This window comes from Rhamphochromis sp. 'chilingali' (genome assembly GCF_963969265.1).
Source record: "Rhamphochromis sp. 'chilingali' genome assembly, chromosome: 7".
NCBI classification, from domain to species: domain Eukaryota; kingdom Metazoa; phylum Chordata; class Actinopteri; order Cichliformes; family Cichlidae; genus Rhamphochromis; species Rhamphochromis sp. 'chilingali'.
Genome location: NC_137934.1, coordinates 17,844,635 through 17,872,632, shown reverse-complemented (window position 1 = coordinate 17,872,632; position 27,998 = coordinate 17,844,635). Strand labels below are relative to the sequence as shown.

Sequence of the window (27,998 nt, the reverse complement as noted above, 5' to 3'; positions counted from 1 at the left end):
CTCTACGAAAAGAAAAATCTCACCCCCGCTATTTGCTGAGAGGTGATTGGAAAAAAAGGAACAACGTCATCGGCAATTTAAAATTTCAAAACAGCTGCTTTGTGTCGTGGCTGTGTGCTCTTGGAAGACTGCAGCAATTTAAGAGGTTTGCGTTGTTTAATCAGTCTTTTTTAATGTAAAGTGAATAAACGCTGTGTTGTATATATGTATGTAGTTGTAGATGTAAAATGTGGACACATTTTTGCTGTGAAATACTTACAAGTTATCGAAGGTGTTACATGCCACTGAGACCCTGTATGAAAATTAAGTCTTTAAATTAATTTCAGGTATGTCTTTCTGTATTTAAAGAACTATATGTATAAATTGGTTTTGAGGGTTTCTTTTTTTTTTTTGCCAGTGACTTTTTCCTTTCTTGAAGGAAGCAATCAGTAACTTAAGGCCTTCGAATTCCCCTCAAGATATTCTTCCTTCTCGCCTTTTCAAGGAAGCTCTGTCGACTAAGGTTGTTCTGTTGCTTTAGTCACTTTACATTTGACTGCCGCCTTTGACACAGTTATTCATAACATTATTTTTATCCGACTTGACCATGTCGTTGGTCTTAAAGGCACAGTTTTATCTTTAAAGAGAGGTCTTTTTCTGTTGCTATTGGGGAAATACTCCCCCTATTTGTTGTGGTGTGCCACCGGGGTCTGTTTTGTGTCTGTTTTGGATCCAACTCTCTGCTTTTTTTTTATACATGATACCTTTGGGATCCATTTTCAGGAAATACACATTCCCTTTCACTGTTATACTGATGACATCCAAATTTACTTCCCCTTGAAATTGTATGTCTCTGTCCCCCTTCACCTTCTGCTTAACTGCCTACATGATGTTAAAGAGTGGTTAAAACACAATTTTCTCGCCCTAAATGGAAATAGGACTGAAGTTATTGTTTTTGGAAGTCATGGCCCTTTTGGATAACTGATGCCCTTGGTCCTCTTGCTTGTCATCATTTCCACACTGTAAGAAATCTCGGCATGTTTTTAGATGGCTCTTTTAAATTAGAGAAGCAAGTGTCCACAGTTGTGAAATCGGTTTTTAATCAGTTACGTGAAATTGCGAAGCATCATCTTCCTCCTAAAGACCTAGAAAAATTTATTCATGCCTTCATCACCTCTAAACTGGACTACCGCAGTTTTCTCTATTTGGGTCGTCAACACTCATCTCTCCATTGCAGCAGCATTTTAGTCCAAAATGCTGCTGCATGTCTTTTAACAGGTGTTAGAATGTAGGTACACATCACTTCACATCACTTGCCATATGATATTCGTACTTCAGAATCTACACAGTCCTTCAAATCACACTTAAAACACATCTTTTATGTTGGCTTTTAAATCAAGTTCAGTTTAACATCAGGCTTGTTTTATGTTTTGTTTTTATGTTAATACATTGTCATTGCCTCATCTTATCTCTCTCTCTCTCTCGCTCTCTCTCTCTCTCGCTCTCTCTCTCTCTCGCTCTCTCTCTCTCTCGCGCTCTCGCTCTCTCTCGCTCTCTCTCTCTCTCGCGCTCTCTCTCTCGCGCTCTCTCTCTCTCGCTCTCTCTCTCGCTCTCGCTCTCTCGCGCTCTCTCTCTCTCGCGCTCTCTCTCTCTCTCTCTCTCTCTCTCTCTCTCTCTCTCTTTTTTATATATATATATATATATATATATATATATATATATATATATATAAAAAAAAAAATTTATTAATGTTTTCTCTTGTTCTTATTTAATTGTGAAGCACGTTGGTCAACTTTGTTGCATTTAAATGTGCGATAGAATTTTTTTGTTGCTTTTGTTTAAGGGAATAATGGAGGGTATAGGAGACCAACTCAAGCTGATGGTGAAAACCTTCAGGAGGGAGCGTCACCGGGTCTTACAGTCTGAGAGGACCACCATTCATGGAGCTGATGGCATGCTTATGGTGCTGCAGGTGGCCATGGCAGAAGTGAATAAAAAGGTAACCCTAACACCCTGAAAATACCACAGATTATTTGTATCTGTCCTCTCTCACCACCTCCATCAACCTCATCTGTGGCATTCCAGTTTCCCCCCTGCCTGCCAGCTCCATCTTTAGCAGCATCCTCTAATTTGCGCAGAGCTCAAAGGATATGAAAAGACAACACCAGGCACAGCCTGTAAGCCAGGCTGCCATCTGGCGAGTGATACAGGAGTATCAGCTGCCGAACTTCCAGGCATCAGAGCAGTTTATCTCCTCAGGCTGTCATACTTCTGAATTCATCCTCTACACTCTACCACAAATAGTAGCTTTATTTTTATGTGCTTATTATTTATTAATTTGTGTATTTTTGTGAGCAACATAAGAGGCTGGTGTTGGATAATGATTGAAAACATGGAGATCTTAAATAACCCACCTTTCTGCACTCTTCCCTAACAGTCCCACTCAATCACAATCGTAGCATCTTTAACTCAGCTGCATCCAGCTGAGTGACTGTCTAAGCCACATGACATCTTCTAACCCTTCTCCTTATATTCTCATCCATCTCCTCCACCCTGCTGCTGCTTTGAACAGTTGACCACAAATATTCAAATTCATCTTCACCAACTCGTTCTCTGCTGTGCTCCTTTTTCTTTCACCTGCATGCACTTACTCTCAGTCTTACTGATTTGAACGCCTCTTCCCTAGATGAGATCTCCCATCAGCCTGCTCCTTATTTTCACAAGCCACAAAAGTCACGCTTTGACCCAAAGTACCAGTCGAAAGGTTTTCAGACTGCGTAGCTGATGGGCTTTTTTCATGATTGCATCATTTTTGCACAAATAATACACAACATGTATCTTGATTTCTTCCACAGTTTTGTTGTTAGACCACAAGGAATACACAGAAACTACAAAAAAAGATTGGATGTAAAATGCAGTTTAAAATAGGTTTATTAAAATGCTGCAACACCACCTCAAAGTTACTCAGTTTTAAGTAATACGGTTCTGGACTTGATTCATTTATTCATACACTTTAAAATACTTTTACTGATCTGATTCATATCTATAAAGGACAGGTCACACAGATGACCCTTGATGCAGTCTCACCTCTACCTTGAAACCACCTATCCCACCTCATTGCCCTCATGTGTGCCATTTGCTGCTACTTAGTTCCTCATGCAGTAACTCACCTCCTCCCTCGCCACATGCTTTGACTAAATCCACAAAGTCTCAATGGGTCTACGTCTGACTTTCAAAGTGCTCTTTCCTGGCACGAGAACCTACTGCCACTCGCAAATCATCACCTCCATTCTTAATCGAGCTTCCACTACACTTTCCCATAATTTCATGCTGTGGCTGATCAGCTTTATTCCTCTGTAGTTTGGTCCCTTTATGCTTAAAAATGCCTATATATATATATATATATATATATACACACACACACAGATTTAAAAAAAATCCATCTAAAAGTAAAGTTAAAGTAGCTGAAATGCAGCAATTCTGATAGCCCAAGGTTTTCTGAAGTTATCAAACTTTGTCTAATGGTAAACCAATAACTTGCATTTTAGGCCCTTTATTTAACAAAAGGGTCAGGCTATCCAGTAACACTCTGAGAAATCTTAGAGCCATTTTATAACAGGATATATCCGTCGCTGCACATATTAAACAAATATGTAAGACTGTTTTCTTTAATCTGCACAATATTTGTTAAAAATAGAAACATCCTGTCTCAGACTGACGCTGAAAAATTAGTTCATTTATTGTCAAAGGAGCTTGCAAAGAAAAGCATCTGGACTTCTTTAAGTTGCTTGAAGACATTTCACCTCTCATCCGAGAAGCTTCTTCAGTTCTAAGGTCAAATGGTGCAGAGTCCCAGATTTAAACCTAGTGGGAGTGTCCCCCCACAGAGGGACAAAAGGACCCCCTGATGAGCCAAGGTGTGAAATTGGGTGTGGGTCCCAATCAGCCAGGGTTTCAGGTGAGCTCATTGTGAAACCTGGCCCCACCTTATCATACGAATTCCTGAGGTCAGATGGCCCAGGATGTGAGTCAGGGGGTCCTTTTGTCCCTCTGTGGGGGGACACTCCCACTAGGTTTAAATCTGGGACTCCCCACCATTTGACCTTAGAACTGAAGAAGCTTCTCGGATGAGAGGTGAAACGTCTTCAAGCAACTTAAAGAAGTCCAGACGCTTTTCTTTGCAAGCTCCTTTGACTACGATGACCTGGATGACTGAGAACCTTCACAGACACAGTTCATTTATTTAGTACTTCCAGACTGGAGTGTTGTATTCCTTCAATCTCATGCAGAGCCTTCAGCTTTCAGGCCCCTCCACTATGGAACCAGTTCTCAGTTTGGGTTCAGGAGACGGGCTCTGTTTTAAGAATAGGCTTCAAACTCTTACTTTTGATAATGATTTGGTAAAGCATGGTTATGGCTGCATCAGGTGAACCTGAATCAGTTGTTAGTTGAGCTGGTGTAGGCTCAGGCTTGTGTGGGACTTCCCATGATGCACTCTGCTGCATGGCATTAACTTTTGTCTTCTCTTTTTCTTAATTTTTTTTCTGCCTCCCCAATTCATGGCAGATGGCTGCCCCTTTGTTAGCCTGGCTCAGCTGGAGTTTTCTTCCTGTTAAAAGGGAGTTCTTCCTTCCCACTGTCACAAATGCTTGCTTGCTTACGGGCAATCTCGTCTTTTTGGACGTTTCTGACACTTGCCAATATAAAGAGCTTTGAGTTGATTTATTGTGAGTTGGTGCTGGAAAATTAAAACTGAATTGAAACGTACTATGACAGCAACCATGTTGTAAACCCAGCCTTTCACGCTTCACTCTCAGTCGCTCTGAGGATACTCTTTTTTTTTTTTTTTAAATGTTAATGTTTCTGGACTCATTTAGGATAAAGTTGAATTTTGAAGGTGAGGCTAACGGCAGTTTCGAGCAACTGATGAATTTCCTCTTTCGCAAAATGGAAAATAAATGGAATTAAGGAGGAAAAATATACAGTGTGTCTGTTATCCGGTGTCGTAAAAGCGAGGCTGTGTGAGCCCATTTCACATCATCATCACGGCATAGTTCAATTGAACCATCAGGCCGACTGTCATCACGTCTATAACTGATGACATTACTGCAGGTTTCCGGGTGAGACCACTCATGGCTTATTTTTGGACGGCTGCAGAAGGTCTCTTTGCTTTTGAACTGATTGTTTCCAGGCTGTTTGTAATTGCACATGCTGCTTTCTCTCTTCCTGTGACAGCATGGCGGAGAGTTCAGAGTGGCTCTGAGTGATGTCCTGATGGCCTGGAAACACTTATTGTTAGACAAACTTCACCTGCTGCCCCCCAGCCCTGCACGCCTGGAGAACTATGATCTCATTGTGGAGGCATACGAGTCGTTCCTGAAACGCTCCAACACCATCGACCTGATTGATCTCCTCTTCATGTACAAACAGCTGAGGCTGGTGGACTCTGATCCAGAGGAGCCTGTGAGCCTGGTGAGCTGGTTGAAATCAGGCTGATGATGTTGATTGTGGATGATCACACTGGCTACACAGTTGGAGATAAGGCCAATCTGTTTATCCCCTCTCTCTCTCTGCTTTTGTAAATTCTTTTGCCAAGATCCAGCTGTTTGAGTTCCTATCGGGCAACGTGGAAGTCCCAGAGTTGCCAGTTTCCTCAGTCCCGTCAACCCCATCTGGTAAAGGCAGGTCCTGCAGCTCACAGGTAGGCCCAACTGTGTTTTTTCTGCTTCAGTGAAAGGTGCAACTTGTTTCATAAACTCCCACAAGAAATCCTTTATTTCCACTTTGCCTTCTGCCTTTGAATATTGTGTTTTAGTAATATGAAATGCTTCTCTCCTGCAGGCAGTAATCCATGCTTTTGCTTTCCCAGCCTTCAGTGTAATTTCTGTCTGGAATCCATCCTGCTCTTATTGACAGGAGCTCTATATCACATCACTCAGATTTAAGGGTGCAATGTGAATTCAATTACCAGGCAGATGTTTAAAACACGACACAGGAGCTTCTGTAACAGTCTCTTTGCTGGTCTCTTCTGCCTCTTGCAAATTTATGGGGTTTTAGAGAGGAGGCTTGCTGTGCTGATGTAATTTTTTACTGGAGCGATGACAGCTGCTGTTTGTAGCCGTTTTACTCGGGAACTAAAGCTACTTTCCAGTTTGGGCATTTCAGACCGAAGGTTTTTACTGAAGTAAATGTTGTTGCTGGTTTGCTTAGCAGAAGTAAAAACAGACACGGAGAGATTATCTGCTGTTTTAATATAAATAGGGAAATAAAAATAATTTGCCGCTGTCTTGTCTGGTTCCAGTAACTTCCTGGAGTCTCTGCTTTGTTTGGCTGCAGAATGGCAAACTAATACAGCAGATAACTCTCCATCAAATCCGTACATTTTTGTTTCAGTGATATCTCTAGACCCTTACCCCTAAACTAGTCATGGGAGGTGGTCTATTCCTGTTGAAAGAGAGTTCTTTCTCCTCGTTGTTGCCAAAATCATGTTCATAGGAGACCATCTGGTTGTTGGGATTTTCTGTCTATCACCTTACAATATAACTGATGGATGGTTTGTTTGGTCTTAAAACAATAAAAATAAAAAAATAAAAAAACTGAGGTACTAATATAAGTTTTTGTTTTATTTCATTTTGCGTTTAAAATATTTCCTCCAGGTAGGTTTTTTTTTTTTTTGTTTGTTTGTTTGTTTTGTTTTTTTCAGCTTTAGTTTTTAATGTTAATTGTAGCCTTTCTTCTTAAACTATTGTAAGGTCAAGACAGGGGAGAGATTTATAAACATGATACCTAGCTGCCATCTATGATGTGGTGATTAACACAGTCACCTTACACCTAGAACATCCCCAGTTTGAAACAATGAGGAGACACAACTCTATGTGGCTCTATCTGGTATGGTCACTAATTGGGGAAACAAGGGAGCTGAAGGTTTAACTGTATCTATTAGGTGCCTGGTTTATTGATCGGGCTTGTTTCCAGTCTCCTTGGCACCAGCAGTCAGTAACCTTTTGAGGTTATTTAATTCAAAGGAAAGGATAAATATACATTGTGTAGTTATGTCTTCCAACAAACTACACTTATAATCTATTATAAATGCATAGGAGCGGGTGTGCAGCCACTGTCTTCCACCACCATATTTAAATACAGTGGCCAAGAAGGACACCTCCCTTCTGACCAATTGAGAAAAGTATGAATATAATATGAAACAGTATTCATATTTGTTCCTACTGTACCTCTGTTGCTTTTCAATTCTGCTACCAAATCACTAGAATGCGCTGATTTTTCTCTCTTCAAATTGACCCCAAACCCTTCCAATCTATTTGAAGTAGAAGTTGCAGGAAATGTACTTGAGGAAACAATGGTACTGAGTTGGCTAATCACAGTTGTTTGAGGAGGGTTGACACAATGTGTAGTTACATCATGAGTTTTTCATCTGAAAAATGAAAGTAAACAAAACCCAAAATTTCCAAAGTGCTGGTTAAGCACTTGCATTAATGCCATGACGTTAACCGTTCATCCATCCATTCGCTTCCGCTTATCCTTTTCAGGGTCGCGGGGGGCGCTGGAGCCTATCCCAGCTGTCATAGGGCGAAAGGCGGGGTGCACCCTGGACAGGTCGCCAGTCTGTCGCAGGGCTAACACATAGGGACAGACAACCATTCACAATAGACTTTCTGTTAGTTTCCCTTATAATCTTGGGGAACCGTTGACAGTTTATTAAAATGTAAAAATCTTTGGTCTTGTGTGTTTTCTATTTGTCTGTAGGTGAAAATGGCTGTGAGACGCGTTTTCTGCTCCTATCTGAATTTGCTGGTAAACACCAAGAACGACATTGCCATGGCGCTAATCCTCGACGTTCCCAGTCGCACTCTTGGACGACAGGCGTTTACTGACATCAAGCATGCTGCGCACAACAGCAACACTTCTCTGTTCTTGGTAAGAACACCCCCAGTCATTATGTGCTCAAGTAAATGAGAGTAATCCTCTCTGGTGCAACATCTGGGTCGTTCTCATGCTTTTGCTTTTTTTTTTTTTTTTTTTTTTTTTTTTTTTTTTTTTTTTGCAGGCCGTGACGTCTTTTGTTAGGGCTCTCCAGCTTGGAGGGAAGGGCTATGCTCCAGCTGAATCTGACCCACTGAGAAAGCATGTCAAAGGCCTGTCTGACTTTGTCCAGTTTGTAGACAACCTGGAAGAAATACTGGGGGAGATCCCCGACCCAAGGTACACAGAACTGTTTGATCCAGGCTTCCACTTGCTCCCTGTCTTGCTGCTTAGTTTGACATACGCCTCCACCGTAGAGACAGAACTAAATGTAAATGTCGGGAAGTTGAGATGCACTCTATCACCTGAACTGGAAATTCTTTGTTTTCTAAAGAATTGAAGTCAAATTGCAATAGAAGTTATAAATACATCAGGCATCACTTAGATTTTCAACAACAGAAAAAACAAAATTGTTCGCTTTTTTTTTTCTCAACCATATAACTTTTTTTTCAATTTTTTTTTTAACTTGTAGCTAGCAGCTTCGCTTAGTTTCACATAATATCTAAATTCCAACAGAACACGCTACTCTAGCTTTATCAAAACGCTGGAGTCTGAATAACATAGTTTTTAGTGCCTCTTAACCTATAAATTATCACACATTGGCTATCATCTCACACAAGATGAATTATGTTTCCTACTTTATGTTTACAGCTTGTAAGCTTAGCATAAGCATCTGCTTAGTTTAATGTTAATTACATTGTGAGGCTAGCTATATCACTTCATGTCATTCACACATATATAGTATATTTTTATGTAAGTAGCAGTTAATTAATAGTCTTCTTAATCAACATATTAACAACAAATGTTTTTGAAATCTAAATCTTTTGTACAAAGTGGGCATTGAAGTAAATGGGGGTTTTTTTTTGTTTTTTTTTTGTTTTTTTGTTGTTGTTTTTTTTGTCAAAAAGCTGTCTTTAATTATTTTTTCAGGTAATCATTTCTAGAACACCTTAAAAATCATGTAAAAGAATCTGTCATTTTTTCCTAGTTTACTGTAACACACATACTGTTGCGTGTTACTGTGTTAATGTTTAAGCATGACTAAAAATGTTTGAATCATGCAATATAAGTAACAGATTTCTTTACTTTTATTGACCTGAGGGAACCCCGAAAAGGTTTTCAGTTTCAGATAAATACCTAATAATTTCAAATTGTTCTACAGTATTTAATAACTTGTGCTTTTATAGTACACACACATGTATTTCATATCCAGAGTCATCCTAAGCTGATGAGGAGAATGCAGAGATTCCAAGAAAAGCTGAGCACCTGGCGGCAGCTGAAGTCAAGCACAGTGAAACTTGTGATTTATAATTGGATTGGATTTTTCTTTGAATTTCTCCACTTCAGTTCAGGTTAAATCCCGCTTCCTTTCTGGAGGAGCTGACTCAGTTCTTGTGAATTCAAGGATTTGGCAGTGCGCTGCTACGACTGGTGGGAATATTTGTAGCAGGGCGGATCAGACTGTGCTGAAATCACACCTGTGATCATAAAATCCACCTGTCCCCCCACTGCTTCTTATTATTTCCTCACAAATCCCTGTAATGACTCCCATCTAAGCATGATAACATTTGGATTGCTAAAGCATGTTCATCTTTGCTACATCAAAGCCCATCTTTGTTAAATAACTTGTTCCCCGTGTGTTTGCTTCGCTCACTTTGATGAACTATCATCAAACCTAGAGCTCCACAGATCACTCTCTATACTGTTACAGATTATTTTAGATGTCAAAGCATCTGGCACCACAACAGAAGTGGCTATCACAAATAATTTAGCAGTTCAATCATGTGAGCTTTGAGCTGAAGCTGCAGAAGGAGCCTTTTGTAAGCAGTCCCAGTAGCAACGGCGGATTCGCTCGAGCCATAACAACACATGATGTTTGTGCAGTGCCGTGTTCAACTCTCGCTGCTCTTCTGAGGGTTCTCAGTTCACGCGGGTCGTTGAGAACTCCCGTCTGATGAGATGCTGATGAGCATGGCCAACGTGTCTTTCAGCAGGCAGTGCCTTTACGCTCTCAGTGGAGTACCGTATTTCCTCATACAAACACCTTCTGTGGCGAGTTCAGGGCCCCTTGTTCAGCGAACATCTGTTTTCCCAAATGATTCTGTTACTGAGGCGCGCTCGCTCCCTCGCATCAGAGCCGGGTCAGGTTTGGACCACCGCCTCGCCACCAAAACATTTTGGTGCACTTGACTGTTTGAAACTTACATAAGTGATATGTTGCTATGATTTTTGGACATACTGTGGAGACAAACACGGATCAACACCCCCCCTCCCAACTGCGACATAAAGAGGAAAATCAGACCGGAGTGCAGTGACCATGTAACTGTTATAACTGTTAACATTGGCAAAACTCTGCTATAGTGAAATAAAGCTCTACTGGATGTTAATGCTGAAACAATTACTCTGAGCCCTGAAATTCAGTGTCCAATTAATTGAAAGTGAAGAAGCAGTATATCTTTTAAAGACATTCAGACTAAAGCCCCGGCTTTTCTGCGAGAGCGTTATTCATGCTGGCAAATGTTGGCTGAACTCTTGAAGACTGTTTACTCCATCCAGATGAAAACCACTGTGTGTCCCGCATAAGAAAGAATCTGCTCCTTTCCAAAGTTATTCAGCGTTTCTTCTCTTCCTGTAGCTCATTTCTTGTTCCCTTGTCACTTTGTTGACTTCCCAGTGTATGTGGAGCCAGGCTGGTGACCGCCATCAGGGCGGTGTTGGTGAAGGGTCGCAGCAGCGGAGATGCCGTGTACGCTGCTGCTGAGGAGACTGCACAGGAGCTAAAGGAGAGGATCTGCCAGCTACACCAGATCCAGAAGCAGTCTGCTAATGGAAGCGGGACAGGGATAAGTCCTGCAAGGGTAATGTATAACCTCTGCTTTCAGCCAGCTGGCTCCACTCTGGGCTTTTCCTTCTCGCCACAAGTCCATACATTGAACCCACTTCATGTTTCACTGTCTGTTCACCATCTGGCAGAGCTGTGACTGTAGTTATGTTGGTCTTCACCCCCAGCCAAAAGTGTATGCAGTCAATCACGCTACAGCATACGGAGGTCGTGACACTGTGAAGGTGCTGATGGCGCTGCTGGATGAAGAAGCCCTGACTCCTCCGTGTCAAAGCAAAGCCGACCTGCTGTCCGAGGATCAGCCCGTCCTCGGTGGAGCAGAGGGGACCTGCGTCCTCACGCTGTTCAGGTTGGTTCCTGTTAATTCTGCAGTTCACTCAAAATCTGATATCTGCATTTTCAGTTGGTTAAAATAAATATTAAGGCTACATTTGGCAAAATTAAGAATTAAAGCAGGCCTGACTTACTGCATTATGTGATGACCTCTAGAAGAAAGGTTATAATAGTAAAATAAAAGTAAATTTAGGGGAGTTTGACTAATAGTGGGTTTTAAGGTCAACCAAAAAATTGCTTTTAAAGAAGTGAAACAAAAATACAATATCAATTTATCTAGTTTTAATTTTTAATATTTGATTATCTTATCCAAATATTAGATTTCTAGTGGTGCAGTACCCAAATTTCATGAAGTGACTGTTACCATTTCCTTCAGTGCCATGTGCAAACACAGTAAAGAGCGCTTACATTATATAACACTGTAATAGAGCAAAATCACTACTTTGTATTTATTAATTTTTCTATGTTAAACTGGAACTTCATCGTGTTCACAGCCTCGTCGGATTAATTTGAGTTAAATGAGCTTGTAGTTTACTGTCTGCCTTAATATGATGGGCAAGTTCTTGAAAGATGTTGCTGGTCTTCTTATAATATTTTGTATGGGTTATTGATCCCAAGAGTCCAAATATGTGAGTTTCTTTCCAAAGCAATACCATCACTTGAGTTCTTTTTCCTCAGTTCTTTGTCAGTGACACAATAATGCCAAAGGAGAGAATAATTATATTTGTGATTAGTTTGTTGCAGTAAACTCTGAATCTGAGTCTGAAACCAGTAAAGACTTTTTTCACTACCACAGGGTTCAGTGAGAGTGGGAATCCCCCTGAAATATAAAATAGGCCAACATGGATCTGTGCGACTTTCCTCTGAAACCGTATGGAGGAAAATCCTCCCACATCACAATGGAACAATTTATCTGCTCTGAAATAAAAATAATACAGCCACTGGTTGTGTTTGTGGCTACAGGGGCGGGTGACACTGTACGGCTAATGCTAGTGAAAACATCTTTACATGGTGAGAGTTTTAAAGGGAGAACGTTGTTTGAAGAAATAGCAGGCAGATTTCTCGGTTACTGTGGCCATGTAAGCTTGTAGCTTTTTTAATTTATTGAAAAATTTTCTTTGCTTCTCGCTGTGGCTCTCTCTCCTCAGATCCCCTGAAGTGTCTACTGGATGTTCTCCAGAACCCCTAAAGAACAGAGTCCAGAGCCGACTAGACCTGCTCAAACCCAAGGTAACGTGGGCCCCTTTGTCCAAGAGCCCCAAATCCTAAATATGAACCTCTCCAAACTGAATCAGATGTCCAAACATTGAAAATAATGTCTTTATATCCTGTAATTTCTTCCTGGTTTTATATTATTTATTTGCTTAGCTGAAGCTCTCATCTTAACTGACTTCCACTCTTCCCGTTTGCACAGCTGGGTTTTAGCTCTTAGTGTTGGTTCGAGCGTGCTGAAAAAGTTATGTATGGGGCATTCAAACCAGTAACCTGTTAACAGTGCCTGTTTTCTTGGAAAATCCTCTTTTCTGGCACCTACCTAGCATCACTAAAATTTACAAAAATTTTTATCCCGTATAAACTGAAACGGGTCAGTGAGACCATAAATTCACAAGGAAAGTGTTTAGAGACTTTGGCAAAGGGCAGTTGTCCCACAGAATGTCCCATCTGAAGTCTTTTATGGCGATAAGAGTCGAATTTGAGTGTTTACGTTAAACGTTTCTCTGGTTCACTCGCTTCAGTCACACAAGCATTACATTATGACCACCTGCCTAATATCGCGTTGGCCCCTTTTTGCTGCCAAAACGGCCCTGAACTGTCAAGGTATGGACTCCACTAGACTCCTGAAGGTGTGCTCTGGTATCTAGCATGGATGGCAAGATGTTGTACGTTAGCTGTTAACTACAGATCCTTTAAGTCCTGTAAGTTGGATCAGGTGGTGGGGGAGGACGCTGGACAGACCCGGTGCACCTAAACGCGTAGTGACGGTGTGCTGGGAACGTCTAGCAGAGGCCCCAGTCCATGAGATCTTCAACGCACACCTCCGGCAGAGCTTCATTGCATTCTGAGGCAGAGTGGGGACATTGAGTCTGAATGGACCATGTTCAGCATCTCCATTGCCGAAGCTGCTGCATTGAGCTGCGGCCGCAAGGTGGTTGGTGTGTGTCATGGTGGTAACCCCCGAACCAAATGGTGGACACCAGAGGTGAAGGGAGCCACCAGGCTCAAGAAGGAGTCCTATCGGGCTTGGTTAGCCTGTGGGACTTCGGAGGCAGCTGACAGGTACCGACAGGCCAAGCGGAATGCAGCTCGGACAGTGGCTGAAGCAAAAACTCGGGTGTGGGAGGAGTTCGGAGAGGCCATGGAAAAAGACTTTCGGACTGCCTCGAAGAGATTCTGGCAAACTGTCAGGCGTCTCAGGAGGGGAAAGCGGTGCTCTACCTGCACTGTGTATAGTGCTGGCGGAGCGCTGCTGACTTCGACTGAGAAAATTGTCAGGTGGTGGAAGGAATACTTCGAGGACTTCCTTAATCCCACTGACACGTCTTCCGAGGAGGAAGCAGAGTCTGGGGATGAGGGGAATGACCCGCCAATTTCCGGGGGCGAGGTCAGTAAGGCAGTTAAACAACTCCTTGGTGGCAGAGCCCCTGGTGTGGATGAGGTCCGCCCAGAGTTCCTGAAGGCTCTGGACGTTGTAGGGCTGTTCTGGTTGACACGGCTCTACAATGCTGCGTGGAGATCAGGGGCAGTACCTGTGGACTGGCAGACCGGGGTGGTGGTCCCCATCTTTAAGAAGGGGGACCAGAGGGTGTGTTCCAACTACAGGGGGATCACACTCCTCAGCCTCCCTGGGAACGTCTATGCCAGGGTGCTGGAAAGGAGAGTTCGTCCGCTAGTCGAACCTCGGATACAGGAGGAACAATGCGGTTTTTGTCCTGATTCGCGGAACACTGGACCAGCTCTTTATCCTCTCCAGGATACTTGAGGGTGCATGGGAGTTTGCCCAACCAGTCTACATGTGTTTTGTGGACTTGGAGAAGGCATTCGACCGTGTCCCTCGGGGTGTCCTGTGGGAGGTGCGCCGGGAGTATGGGGTGTCTGGCCCATTGCTACGGGCCATTCGATCACTATACAACTGTTGCAAGAGCTTGGTTCACACGCCGGTTCGATCCCCGGGCTCTCTGTCCTGATTGTTGTGTCCTTGGGCAAGACACTTTACCTACCGCCTACTGGCGTTGGCCAGAGGGGCCGATGGCGCGATATGGCAGCCTCACTTCTGTCAGTCTGCCCCAGGGCAGCTGTGGCTACAACTGTAGCTGCCTCCACCAGTGTGTGAATGTGAGAGTGAATGAATAGTAGCATTGTAAAGCGCTTTGGGTGCCTTGAAAAGCGCTATATAAATCCAATCCATTATTATTATTATTATTATTATTATTATTATTGCCGGCAATAAGTCTGACTCATTCCCGGTGGGTGATGGGCTCCGCCAGGGCTGCCCTTTGTCACAGATTCTGTTCATAATTTTTATGGACAGGATTTCTAGGTGCAGCCAAGTGGCGGAGGGCTTTCACTTCGGTGGCCTCAGAATCTCATCTCTGCTTTTCGTGGATGATGTGGTTCTGTTGGCTTCATCGGGTGATGGCCTCCAGCTCGCACTGGAACGGTTCGCAGCCGAGTGTGAAGCAGCGAGAATGAGGATCAGCACCTCCAAATCTGAGGCCATGGTTCTCAACCGGAAAAGGGTGGATTGCCCACTCCGGGTCAGGGATGAGTTCCTGCCCCAAGTAGAGGAGTTCAAGTATCTCGAGGTCTTGTTCGCCAGTGATGAGAGATGCAGATGCTGCACCAGTCTGTCTTGGTGAAGAGAGAGCTGAGTGTAAAAGCAAAGCTCTCAATTTACCGGTCGATCTACGTCCCTACCCTCACCTATGGCCACGAGCTGTGGGTAGTGACTGAAAGAACGAGATTGTGGATACAAGCGGCAGAAATGAGCTGGTCTCTCCCTTAGAGATAGGACACTTTACATCTTAAATTCTAGTGTGTTGTTTGTCCTTCTTTCTGGTCTCAATTAGGGCTGCACCTCCATGAGCCTGATTCTGCCTGAGGTTTCTTCCTGTCAAAAGGGAGTTTTTCCTTCCCACTGTGGCCAAAGTGCTTGCTCATAGGGAATCAAGATTGTTGGTGGTTTTCTGTTTTGTTTGTATTATTGTCTTTCCCTTAAAATATTGCTTTATATTTTAAGGGTAAAGAGTGTGACTGTTGTTATGAGTTACACTGAATGAAATGTAATACTTGGATCAAATTGCTAAGATATGCTATTTTCTGAAACTGAAAATTAATTGTAGCAACAAAAAAAAGACAACTTATTTCTCAGAATATACCAGTAATGCCATTTTATTTTTCTTGTGGTGGTAAGAGGTATTTTTAGGGTAGTGCTGCTGCATCACCCAGCTCTAGATTGCAAGCTATTATCCTTTAAGCAAACATGAAGTGTGAAGCACTTATTAGAAGATGTATGCTAGACACATTTTGTGAAATAGCTCCTTTATTTGATTGTGCTACCAGATGTCATTTTAGCTCCCCACAATCTGGCTGCCTTCCTGTTTGAGTGCGCTGTAATGGTCCCTGGGCAGCTCACCGCTTCCTGAACTCGGTGAGCGGAAGCTTTCTGCATCAATTTCACTTTGAAGATGCCATATCAGTCGCGTAACTCGACTAGCAAGGGAAACTTGAAAGGTTATTGTTTCCTGTTGTCTGCTAAATGACTTTATCCTAGACTTCTCCAGCGGTTTCATCATGCACTGACGTCAACCGGCACACACAGAGATGGACAGATTTAGCTTCTGCTTTTGGGTTGTTTCCAGGTCTTTTTCTTTTCTTTTCCTCCTCTTTCTTCCTTCCACTATTACCACAGATGATCAAAACATTGAAAAACACGAGAAAAACTCCTGCTTCCTCTGTGACACAAGTAACGATGTTCAAATGAGGTGCATTCACCTTTAGCTATATATTCATTTTATTTTATATATAGCTCTGGTTCCGCTGCACCTGCTACTGCTTTGTTCTCACTTCTACAAAAGCAGATGTCAGAACACAAAGCTGCAGAAATGGCTTGCACCTGCTTTTTAAAATGCTATCAGGAATGTCTCGGTCAGGTGTCGGGTCAGACGTAGGTTATTTCAGGACAGTTGTGTTCGGAGGAATGAGGGCTATGTGACCACAAGGTGCCATGTCAGGCTTCCACCTGTTGTAATTGGATTAGTTGTTCTCTGTGGGTCATAGTTTGGCCGTGCAGCTCTTCCATCCCCTTCCATCTTCTTTAGGTTTTATTAGCATGCAACCAGTAGCTCCGTTACTGAAGTGTGCCTCGGTGCTGGGGTTTCTGTTGTTTTAGGTCCTCTTTAAAGAAGTTCTTTTGAGAAGCACAAAGGCTTTGATCCCCTTTGTGCTCCGCGGACCCACCAAGCTTTGCTCTCTCACATTTCTTCTCCTTACTGTGGCCCATTGGCCTGAAGGGTGAAATCCCTGGATTGTGATAATCCCAAGCAGGCGTACATCAAACAGTGGATGAAAAGCTGTGGATCTGTGTGTGCCCCTGGGCTGGGATTGTAGGCTTCAATATCATTCACTTTGTTATAGAAACTTGGCTGTTGGGTTTTTTGTTTTGTTTTTTTGTTTTTTAAAGGATGTGGTAATTGATAGGAGCAATGCACAGTATATCAGTTGGCTAGAAAAGAAAATCTCATCTTTCTCATTTCTGGGATTTCAGCAACATATTAAACTTTTAGTTGTTCAAAAAAACCCAACATAAAACATGCTTTAAAAGCCAGGAATCTTATCCCCTAATTAAAAACCATACCCTTTTATTGTTTTTGTTATTGAAAGATCTGAGCAACTATTGGATGGATTACAATGACCTAATAATGGTAATTGATGCTAATGACTTTAGTGATCCCCATACTTTTCACACATTGTGTTTTTTCTGGCTCTGAGTCACGTTTTTCGGGGCTACTTCAGACGTAAGCATGACTGTTTTGTGGTACCTTATTTGACAGAAATTTACGCATTTTCTTGATGATAAAAAGAAAAGTCTATTACACTTGAGTACATGAAACCCCACTCAACAAAAGTGGTTTAAAAAAATAAAACTTTATTGCAGCGCTGGTAATTTTCCTTTAGCTCCAGAGAAAACCTTTTTGAGATGTGCCAAAAATTCTTCTGATTTAACACCACAGAAGTTGTGCTTTCTGTGAAATGTCTTGACTGCCGTTGGTTGGATTTCCACGAATTTTAGTGCAGATATGCATGTTCCCTTTTAGGTTTGGCCTATAATACATTTGATTACAATATCAGAGCAAGGAAAGAAAGTAGTTTGTGTACTTCAGTGCTAATTAGCAGATCCAGCTGCTGAAACTGGCTGAGCAGGAGTGGAAAAGTACTTAAAAGGGTCTTTGTTTCAAAACGCCAAAAGAAAGAGCCAGAAAAATCTCGGCCACCTGCCCTCAGTTGTTGATACTGATCACCAGTCGCCATATCAGCTGGATTTCAGTTGTTTTGCATTTATTCCAGGTCCGAGAGAGAGTCATCCGATCCCAGTTCGCCTGCACTTACAATGACGAAGAGCTCCCTCTCAACCGTGTGCTGGACTTCCCGAGCACTAGCCAGGTTCCCACTTGCGTGCACCCACCCAAAGCTAAAACCACCACATCTGTGAATGATGGGTGCAGCTCTGATGTGGAAGACTCAACAAAAGGTAAAAGTTTATGTTATTTTTCTTTACAAGCTACACCCCCTACCCCACCACCATCTTTTATTTTTTTGTACTCAGCAACATGTCAAATGTCAGAACAAGACGTGCTGCATTTTATCTGCTGGAACAGACTTCTGTTTCCTCTGACGGCACACAGCTGGACCGAGGCCCAGGCTCACCTTCTCAGCTCCGGCCTTGGAGCCTTCTCAGTCCCAGTTGTGGGACTGGTACTTACAACTTGCTGTCAAATTAATTCCCATTCTATAAAACCTCCTCACCCCCACATCTGTCGTAAAAAAACAAAACACACACACACACAGTCTTGTACAGACTTTTTGCCCATTTCCCCCTTCTGCTTTTTGTTCCGTGGGAATTCAGGCTCTGCTCCATCAGGTTAACATGACAAATGTTGAAATTCAGGTTCAGAGAATAAACACACAGCCTGCTTCAACTAGCAGCTAACGTAAGCAATTTCGTCACAACATTTTTCCCTTTACCCCCTACCAACTTGTCACACTTACTTTTGCTTTTTAATTATTTATTTCATTTTTGTTTTTCTTTTACATTTGCAGCCAAGTCCTCTGAATGTACAAATAAGGCACGGGGTGAAATACAGCGGGGGGCTGCTCTCGAGCAAAGAAGTGGAAATGCCCCAAAACAAGGTGCAAGCCTGGTTAATGGAAAGGGAACTGGCTTTCAGATGCAAAGCAGGGGTAACAAGAGAAAGCAGCTGGACCAACACGGTGGATCTGAAAATGAGCCTCCGGAGAAGAAACAGCCAACTCGCACATCAGTCAAAATGCCTGGCAAAAATGGCAGCAAGGCCTTGAGTAAGAAGAAGCTCATAGCTGGACAAGGGAAGCTGACCAGTTTCTTCAGAGTCTAACCAGTGTTTGCACTAACGATGACACAATAAGGACTTTTCTATCAGATATTTATATGAAGCAGCTGAAGCTTGTGTACTACGAGTATACTCCAGCTTGGGCTGCCATTTAGAATCATTTGTCATCTTGTTTAACCTCGAGTATTTTATATATACACACACGGTAAAATATCACGTGATCTTTAGTGACTTAGTGATTGCTGTTAAGAGTTAAATATTTTTATGCTAAGCTACACTGAGGCTTCGTATGAAATGTGCACAACAGTGTTATTTAACTCTTTCTGAAAATGTCACTAAAATGTCCAACATTGTTAGGCGAAAAGCAAGCTGGTCATTGCACTTTATCACTAATCAATTTTAAAATGAGTCTAATAACGCCTTCTTGGAAATAAAATGTATATCGTCACTGCTAGTATGTAAATTTTACCTTTCAATTATTTTCAAGATTCTACCATTTACATCCACTCTTTAAACACACAGCTTGCAATTGTTAATAAACTTTTATTTTGTTTTCCATGTTTGTCTGCTTTATTTCCTACAAGTAAATTAATCTTCTTATACCATACAGGAGGAAACATTCATTGACGTCGCTCATGCTTCCCAGCAGGGCCGGTACACTCTTCCAATCATACATCGCAGCACTAGGTTAGGAAAGGAAACCACATAGAGCAGTTGAGTTTATATGGCATTTTTTTTTTTTTTAAGTTTATTTTCCAAGAAATGCTGGTTTTCCATATGCTTACCGTCAAGGTCGGTATCTCTGCGATCTATCTTCACGCTGTACTCGGCAGGAGTGTGGCTCAGGCTTCGATCTGCGAGGAGAGGAAGGCTCCGAGTGAAGGCCGGGTTCAGCCCTCGAACACTGTGCCCTTTCAGCCTTGCATCCTGAAAAACATCATATTGATCAGTGATTACATGTGACACCCGGAGCCCACACACACACATTCCCGTACTGTAGGATGTGAACTCTGGATGGTCAGGTTGCAGGAACAGCTTTTAAAGATTATCCTTTTTACTTGTAGTACAGGTGTTGGATCTGCTTTTACCAGCTGATCCAAGCCACAAGAACCCCAAATGGAAGAAATGTGTTCCCTCATTTTTTACTATATCACAGTGGCCCGTTTTCTTCCACAGCTCCGGTTCGCCCAGATGTCTTTGTCTCCATCATGGCTGCCTGTTTCCCATTACCACAGAGATAACCACCCTGTTCATAACACACAAGACGCAGTCTGCAGATAAACCTTTTACACATCGCAGCTAAACATTTGGGGGAAACACTGATATATCGTCATTCTTCCCACTGAGAGTCCAATAAATCTTTATAGGCTTGTGATCATTTGACCTTTTCGCTTAATAGTATTTCCCAGTTTTCCAGCGTTGCCGTAAAATATTTTTATAGATTTATGTGAAGTATTGACTTAACAGTAGAAGCAAGGACGGTGGCCAATTGAAAGGGGTCAAGTATTCAGTCACAGGATGGAGATAATGTGCTCTTTGTTGTTGAACTATGGTTAGCTGAGGTTGTTATGAAAAAAAATCTCATACAATGAAGATTTATGAGGCATGACCGTCACTGGCAGAACAGTGTTAGGCTGAATGACAGTGGATAGTTTGCTGTTAAGTTAATTTGATCCAAAAAAGAATCAAAATCGCTGGTTATAATTTTCTTTAAGCACTAATTATAGTGCTTACCCTAGGGGTGTCAAACATAAGGCCTGGGCGCCAGAATATATCCAGCCCACTGTGAATGAATGAAAACGTTATATTTTCTATTTACAGGACAGTCTGTGCAATGAACTTCCATAACTTTTTTTTTGTCATTTTACACATTTAGCACAGTTTCACAGGTCCACTCTACTTTATATCAAAGTGGGCTCGGTATGTGGCCCCCAATGTCAAGTGAGCTTGACATCCCTGTTCAGGAGAGTGTAAGACTATGTTTAGGTGGGGATTCGAAGCAGGGTTGGTCTTTGGTTAAATAGCCTTTTAGTATTGTGAAAAGTGGACCTTTAATTGTTTTTTCCATATTTTCTGTGGGTGTTTGTAAAAAAATAAAAAAAAATAAAAAAAAATAAAAATGAGGGGCAGCAATCAAAAGAAAGCTAGCTTAAACAGTTGGGGAAAAGGGCTGCAATGGATGTACGTAGTATGTACATGGGTATTTTGGCCTTTTGTCAACAACGAAAATTTAGATTTTTTTCTTGCAACATCAATGGTGTGGAACTTTACCTCCTTTTCTAATGTCAGACAGTGTAGTGCATTGTTATTTATTGACTTTTGACTGGCCAACTTTTCTTCTCGGTTAGTGTTATATGCCTACCTCTTGCTTTTCCATATTCTTGACAGACCTTGAGGTAATATTTTTCATTTTCATTTCAAAGGAGCTATTCCCTTGTGTGGATATAGCCTCACGTGCGCAGCTTTTTAAGCAGTATTTTGAACTGTGAGCAACTCTAGTCAACTTCAAGAATAAAAATGAACTATACCTAATAATAATAATAATACGTTATATTTGAGGGCGCATTTCTAATACCCAAGGTCACCTTACAAAGAGAAGAAAATATCAATTCATTATTTCCAAACCAAAAATCAGCATATATCAGTCTCTTGTCCATAGATTCACTCAGAAATACTGTCTCAGATGAACATAAAACAACACTGATTTTGCAATATTAGTAATTACATTCCAGGAAGAGTGTGTTTTTGTTACAAGCTCCTTTGTTTTGTGGGGACTTTTGGGAAAATTAGAATCCTTTATGGGAACAGTGTGGAAGCAGGGGTGTCAAACTTTTTTTTTTTTTTTTTTTTTTTTTTAATAGGACAGGGGGAAAGAATGAAAGAAAGAGGGGGAGAGGAAGAAAGAAAACCAAAGGGGAGAAGAGACGGTGAGAAGGGGGGGAAGAGAGAAAAACAAACAAACAAAAAAAAAAAAAACTCCTGGGTCACCTGTATGGAGAGAAAGAAAAACAAAAAAAACAGGGGAGACAGCAAACAACAAAGAGCAACATAATAAAAAAAAAAAAAAAAAAGCACCATCACAATAAACTAGCTAGTCATAGATATCAATAGTTACTAAATAATAAACGATATTGTGCAGCACGCAAGATAGACAGCACACAGTGTGCTTTGAGGCAGCAGCCAAGATATATATATATATATATATATATATATATATATATATATATATATATATATATATATATATATATATATATATATATATATATAGTGAGAGAGAGATAAGATTTTAAGTTTTAAAGCATTTCTTATTCAACAGGGCCACCTGTACAGGCTTTTATTCTACATCAAAGTACTTGACAATTACCTACACAGTTATAGTTTTATATAAGTTTTTTCATAATCCAATATAAAAATTTCTGGATATTTTTTACAAGAATTAATGAACGCTTTCTCCTTTATAATTACAGAACAGTCTGGTAATTTTAGCTACCAGAACTTTTGCTGTAATTTTACACATTTATTTTTTACAATACAAGCACAAAGAGTCAGGCTGCCACAACAGCTTTTATTTTCCATGTAGAAAAACTAAGACGTGTAGTTGAAATTGCACTTCTTTTCCTTAAATTAAGGTATCTCGGGCATAAAACATGTAGTTAAAACTATATGAAATTTCACTGGTCTCCCCCACTTCAGATCAAACTGGACTGTATTTGGCCCACACTGTAAAATTAGTTTGTTACTTCAAAGGCGCATGGACATCTGCTCAGGTTTAAGTTCCAGCAACACTTGTACTACAAAGAACTACTTTAATACTTCTTAATAAGAGTTACTGGACCTTCAACCAATTCAGAATCCTTTATAACATAACCATAATGACTGACACCTGATTATTATCAGGATCAGCGTAGTAAAAATTATTGTATATATTGTATATTGAGTACAATTCAAATATATTACTGTAAGAAAAATGTTCTTTCTTCAGTTTAAATCAATTTTGTTTATATAGTGCAAAATCCCTTCAAGGCATTATATACTTTATATTCAAAGGCATAGACCCCTACAATAATACAATCAAACGAACCCCTTTGAAGCCAAGCAGTTGACAACAATGAGGAGGAAAAACACTCTTTTCATACAGAAAGAAGCCTCCAGTAGAACCAGGTTCTGGGAGGGGCAGCCATCCGCCCACACCATTTGGGGTTCAGGGGAAAAGGAAAAGAAATGGGAGATCTTGTCTCCACTGTGCGATAACAATAAAGGCTAAAAAGTCGCAACAAAAAGGAATAACGTTAATGCATGATGAAAGTTGCAACACTTACCGAGATGATGATTGTTGGGTTCCCATCTTCATCCCTGATTCGGCGCTGCCTGAACACCGGTGGGATCACAGCGGGCTCAGAGATCGACTCGTCACCCAGTATCAAACCCAGGCTGTCTTCTTCTGTTGTACCATCCTCTGCATTAGTTGCAGGCATGGCTACGGTGACTGAGTGGCTGCTCAGCTCAGTGAAAAGCAGCAGAGTTAAGAAGACAGAGTAGACAGAGATCATGGTATCTACAATGTTTATTTCTTAAGACTTTCGCCAGTTGAGCCTTGCCTTAACAACTGGTATGATTGGACTTTAAGCTGCTTTATATATTGAGGGAGAGAGCATTTTGCTGCCAGCTCACAATTGTTTAATGTACAAAATCATCATCATGTCTCCCACAGGGACACATCAACGTATAAGATCAAAGGTCACAGGAGATGTGGTATAAGTCCATTAACAGGGAAGCAAAAGGTGACAAACTTCATTTAGTACATTTAAAGATTTGGCGAATTAAGGTTATTAAAGATGGGGAAACATGGTGTGCTATAATTTTAACCACATTAAAGAACTCGGGGAAAGAAGGCTCATAGAGGGTCAAAGGGTAGGAACTGATTCAAATCTGTCCCTTCAAAATCCGCATGTTGAAATTAACCCAGCAGGTGATAAGATGGAGACTTGCTGCAGTAAGAAACACAACTCACACAGGGAGTCTTTCAGAGGTATCAGTGACTTAACAAGATCCCCATCAACAAGGTGCTGTCGCCTCCAGACTCAGGTAAAAAGGCACCTACTTAGATTATTTGTCTGGTATCGCCAATCACTATTATACCTTCTTGCCAAGACTTTGAATAGAAGAAGTCTGTTAGTTGAACTTGGCTCAAAGACGGAAAATAGGCTGAAATGGCTAGCATATTCTGTTTGATGAAAACAAAAGTCATGTCAGCTTATCTAAAAGTCACAAATTTAACAATATATCTCTTTTGTAAATTCTGGAGGAGGGGTTCGTCTTATTTATAAGGAGACTAAACCCACAGGTTGCTTGTGCAAGCTCTTATTACAAGTTTTATTTAAAATTATGTTTTTGTGGCCTCGTTAACTGGTGCGAGTACAGTGTGTTCTGATGTGGTCACTTTTACATGGTTTTGAGCCAGGTTGGTCATTTTATCTTACAATTTAAAAGGAGAACATTTTTAGGCAAACCACATAGTTTATGTTCCTTAATCTAACCAAAAAAGTCCAATTAAATGGCAAGTGAAAGTTTATCTTAAAAGAGGTTGAGCTCAAGCCTCCTAGTTAAGCAATTCTCTTTGTTGTTTAAAGAATGTTTATATTGGTTGTTTTGAAGCTATATTTAAAAAAAAAAAACCCACCCCAATCTGATTGTTTTGCTTGAAGACGGGTTTTTTAATCAATGCTTTTCCAGTAGTTCTGGGAATCGGGAGTACACCTCTTAAATCAAGATTGCAAGTGCCTCAAGAACTATTTGCTGGGTTTCCATGTAATCTTGTGCAGGCATGTGGCTTCTGGAAAACTGATTCTTCTGATTTTGGTGACATTTGACAGAGCAAGCATGCAAACAGCTCTCTGCGACCGTGGCTCAGGGGGTTGGGAAGCGTATCTGTAACTGGAAGGTCGCCGGTTCGGTCCCTGGGCTCTCTGTCCTGGTCGTTGTGTCCTTGGGCAAGACACTTCACTTACCGCCTACTGGTGTTGGCCAGAGGGGCCGATGGCGCGACATGGCAGCCTCGCTTCTGTCAGTCTGCCCCAGGGCAGCTGTGGCTACAACCGTAGCTTGCCTCCACCAGTGTGTGAATGCGAGAGTGAATGAATAGTGGCATTGTAAAGCGCTTTGGGTGCCTTGAAAAGCGCTATATAAATCCAATCCATTATTATTATTGTAGAAGTCACTAAAGGGGTCCTTTCACACCTTATTGTTTACTTGTTGCCTTCAAGGTTTCCAGTTGATGCAAACCAAAATTACAGATGTGAGGCACCCCTACGAACAAAGACCTTAACCTTGGTCCAACAAAAAATGGTGGTTGTGGTATAAAATATGGTGTTCAGAAGGTTTTGATGTTCACACAAATCAGAGAAAGTTAAAATAGTTAAAGTAGTCTGTGGTTTGAAAATGTTGTCATGGTCCTGTACTGTTCAGGGGATTTTCCCCATGCTTTTTACTGACTTAGCTCTTTAGGTAAAGGATGGGTTTAACCTGTAGATGGAGTCTCCTGTTCATGCCCATTCCTTGACCTGTTCCTCATCTCCTATCTTGAACTTAAAGACCAACTAAAACATCCGATCTCTGCCATATTTTTGTCAATAGTAGAGCAGCATTCAGGCTTCTCTATGGCTCCTGTAATTTCCAAAGTTCCCCCCTGTGCTAACGTCTTTGATATCTTGTTCCGTAGTTGCCCCTGAAAAGCTGAAGAGTTCACTTTCTGCCTGTATCACTTACCTCTTTCTTTCATGCTGATCTGGCTCATTTGGAAAGTCTTAGTTAAGTACTCACCTCTCAAACCCACCTGCTCGTCCATCCTCCAGTCGTTCCACCCTGTTGCTCTCACTTTGGACTCTTGAAGTAAAAACTCACTCTTCCAAAGTCATAAAAATCATTAACTGTTGTGTTTTGGGTCATGCTTTATAATCCGCCAGTTACTGTTGCCTATAAAGATCATGGTACATGTAAATAGTCCATCCATCCATCCATCCATCCATCCATTTTCTTTACCTTATCTGTACTGTAGTGACAGCTGGCTAAGTAGTGTCCTTTTGACAAACAACATTTTCCAGTCTTCTGGTAGTTCCCAAAGGAAATCCCAGACTTTTTTAAGATATATAACTCCATGGAGTTCTGTGTCTGCCCTGGATGTCCCCCTATGTGGGTGAAACAACTCAACCTATTTTAATTAATGCTAGGTTTTCTCCAGGGTAAAAAAGGAGCCAAGGTATTAAAATACATTCCTACAATATGATAAAAAGTAAGCCGAATGATAAAGAAAGAACAGTGCTATACAAAAGGCCAAGAAAAGGAATCCTTTGCTTCACTTGTTGCCGTTCATTCAAACGCCAATCCGGTCGTTAAGTCTGACGTCACTAGCCGTGTCTGGGCCTAAACTCCACTGCAGGTCCATATATCAGACGATCACTATGGCATTACTGAGAGTTGAAACACTGTCTAAAGTCTTTCATCTTTAATAAAATGATCAGCGTTCTGCTCTACCAGGTGTAACAATTGTGTTTAACATCCAGGCATCCACGAAAATGGAATTTATGACATTTAACGGAGTTAGAAGTTAGCAGGAAGTTAGCTCGCTAGCTTCTATCGAAATACAATATAGCATGTCCTGACTGCGGGGTTTTGGAAACAAATTAAAACAGCTGTTATCACTTCCAACATAAATGAAGACAGAAAACTAAACAGCAGTGACGTTTGTAGGTTTACTGAAGTTTGGCTAGCTGGTATATAATGATGTGCTACGTGACCGCTAGCGACACAGCTATGTTAGCATAATATAAACAAGCTAACTTTTTTCCACTCGATAAAAGTTAACATGAGTGTTCTCGGTGGTCAGGAACAAATGTAATCGCATGGCAGGATGCTGTAAAAGGACCAAACTTCAGCCAGGAGAACAACTGAGATAATCCATCCACAATACAAGGTTAGTCATTCATATACTGCTGCATGGGCTGGGCTGTAGTTACATCCTAAGGTTTTAAATACTGAGCAGGGATGATGAGACAGAGTACCGGGCTGTGGTCGACTCCTTTGTCACGTGGTGTGAGCAGAATCATCTGCAGCTCAACGTGGCAAAGACCAAGGAACTGATCGTGGACTTCAGGAAGACCAGGAAACACTTGACCCCTGTTTCAATCCAGGGGGTCAGTGTTGACATTGTGGAGGACTATAAATACCTTGGAGTACACATTGACAATAAACTGGACTGGGCTAAAAACACCACAGCACTTTACAGGAAGGGCCAGAGTCGTCTCTATTTTTTGAGGCGACTGAGGTCCTTCAACATCTGCCAGAAAATGCTGAGGATTTTCTATGAGTCTGTTGTGGCCAGTGCGATCCTCTATGCTGTTGCATGCTGGGGGAGCAGGCTGAGGGTCGCAGATGCCAACAGACTTAATAAACTGATCCGTAAGGCCAGCAATGTTGTGGGGATGGAGCTGGACTCCCTCAAGGTGGTGTCGGAGAGGCGGATGCTGTCCAAGATAAAGACAATGTTGGATAACACCTCCCACCCACTCCATGACATGTTGGTCAGTCACAGGAGCTCGTTCAGTGAGAGACTGAGATTACCGAAAAGCACCACTGAACGACACAGGAAATCGTTCCTGCCTGTGGCCATCTCCCTGTACAACGCATCCACTTAACACACTGTTTGCTGCTACAGCTACACATGTTTCTTTTCCAAATATTTATTTATAAGTGACTTATGTATGTATGTATGTATATATATGTATATATTGTACTATTCTTAGTTAGCGTATTGTCTGTCTTGTCTTAATGTTGGTTTAAAATGGAGTACTGTAACAAAAAATAATTTCCCCCAGGGATCAATAAAGTATTCTGATTCTGATTCTGATTCTGATAAATAAATGATTAGCGGTAATAAAAGCCGAGGGAGGTCAACAGTGATCACTGACTGTTTTAGGAGCTTTTTGAGATTAAATAGAAGAAAATACAAAACATTAAACATGTTAACAACACAAAAGCCATATTAAACACAGGCTACTTTAGGCCCGGAAGTAGGATTCGTCATGTCATCACTTAACGACCGGATAGAAGGCAAGTGGCCAAATTGACAAAACGCTGATGTCATACTTTAAGGTGTAAATAGGTCATTTGTGAGAATGAAAACAGCTGGGTTAGCTGTTTTCACTCTTTATGCTAAGCTAAGC

At 41.5% G+C, this 27,998-nt stretch overlaps 2 protein-coding genes across 2 annotated transcripts; one reads left to right on the top strand and one right to left on the bottom strand.

Annotated features, from left to right (window-relative positions):
* Window positions 1-5: 5 nt before the first annotated feature.
* Window positions 6-19,335, top strand: parpbp (PARP1 binding protein). The gene is made up of 11 exons (XM_080887390.1): window positions 6-145; window positions 1,823-1,978; window positions 5,215-5,451; window positions 5,576-5,680; window positions 7,741-7,911; window positions 8,042-8,196; window positions 10,691-10,874; window positions 11,026-11,207; window positions 12,340-12,421; window positions 17,756-17,939; window positions 18,509-19,335. The coding sequence occupies exons 2-11, from the start codon at window positions 1,829-1,831 to the stop codon at window positions 18,820-18,822; spliced, it is 1,764 nt and encodes a 587-aa protein (XP_080743516.1). The 5' UTR covers window positions 6-145; window positions 1,823-1,828; the 3' UTR covers window positions 18,823-19,335.
* A 75-nt stretch (window positions 19,336-19,410) lies between these two features.
* pmch (pro-melanin-concentrating hormone) lies at window positions 19,411-23,330 on the bottom strand (the record flags this gene model as incomplete). Its single annotated transcript, XM_080886981.1, has 3 exons — window positions 19,411-19,460; window positions 19,563-19,704; window positions 23,100-23,330. The coding sequence occupies 3 exons, from the start codon at window positions 23,328-23,330 to the stop codon at window positions 19,411-19,413; spliced, it is 423 nt and encodes a 140-aa protein (XP_080743107.1).
* Window positions 23,331-27,998: the final 4,668 nt, after the last annotated feature.

Excerpts from the sequence above, each read along its gene's own strand:
- parpbp (XM_080887390.1), top strand. The coding sequence starts at position 1,829 with ATGGAGGGTATAGGAGACCAACTCAAGCTGATGGTGAAAACCTTCAGG. Across the intron at positions 5,452-5,575 it reads CAGAGGAGCCTGTGAGCCTG|ATCCAGCTGTTTGAGTTCCT; the intron begins GTGAGCTGGTTG and ends TCTTTTGCCAAG. Across the intron at positions 11,208-12,339 it reads TGCGTCCTCACGCTGTTCAG|ATCCCCTGAAGTGTCTACTG; the intron begins GTTGGTTCCTGT and ends CTCTCTCCTCAG.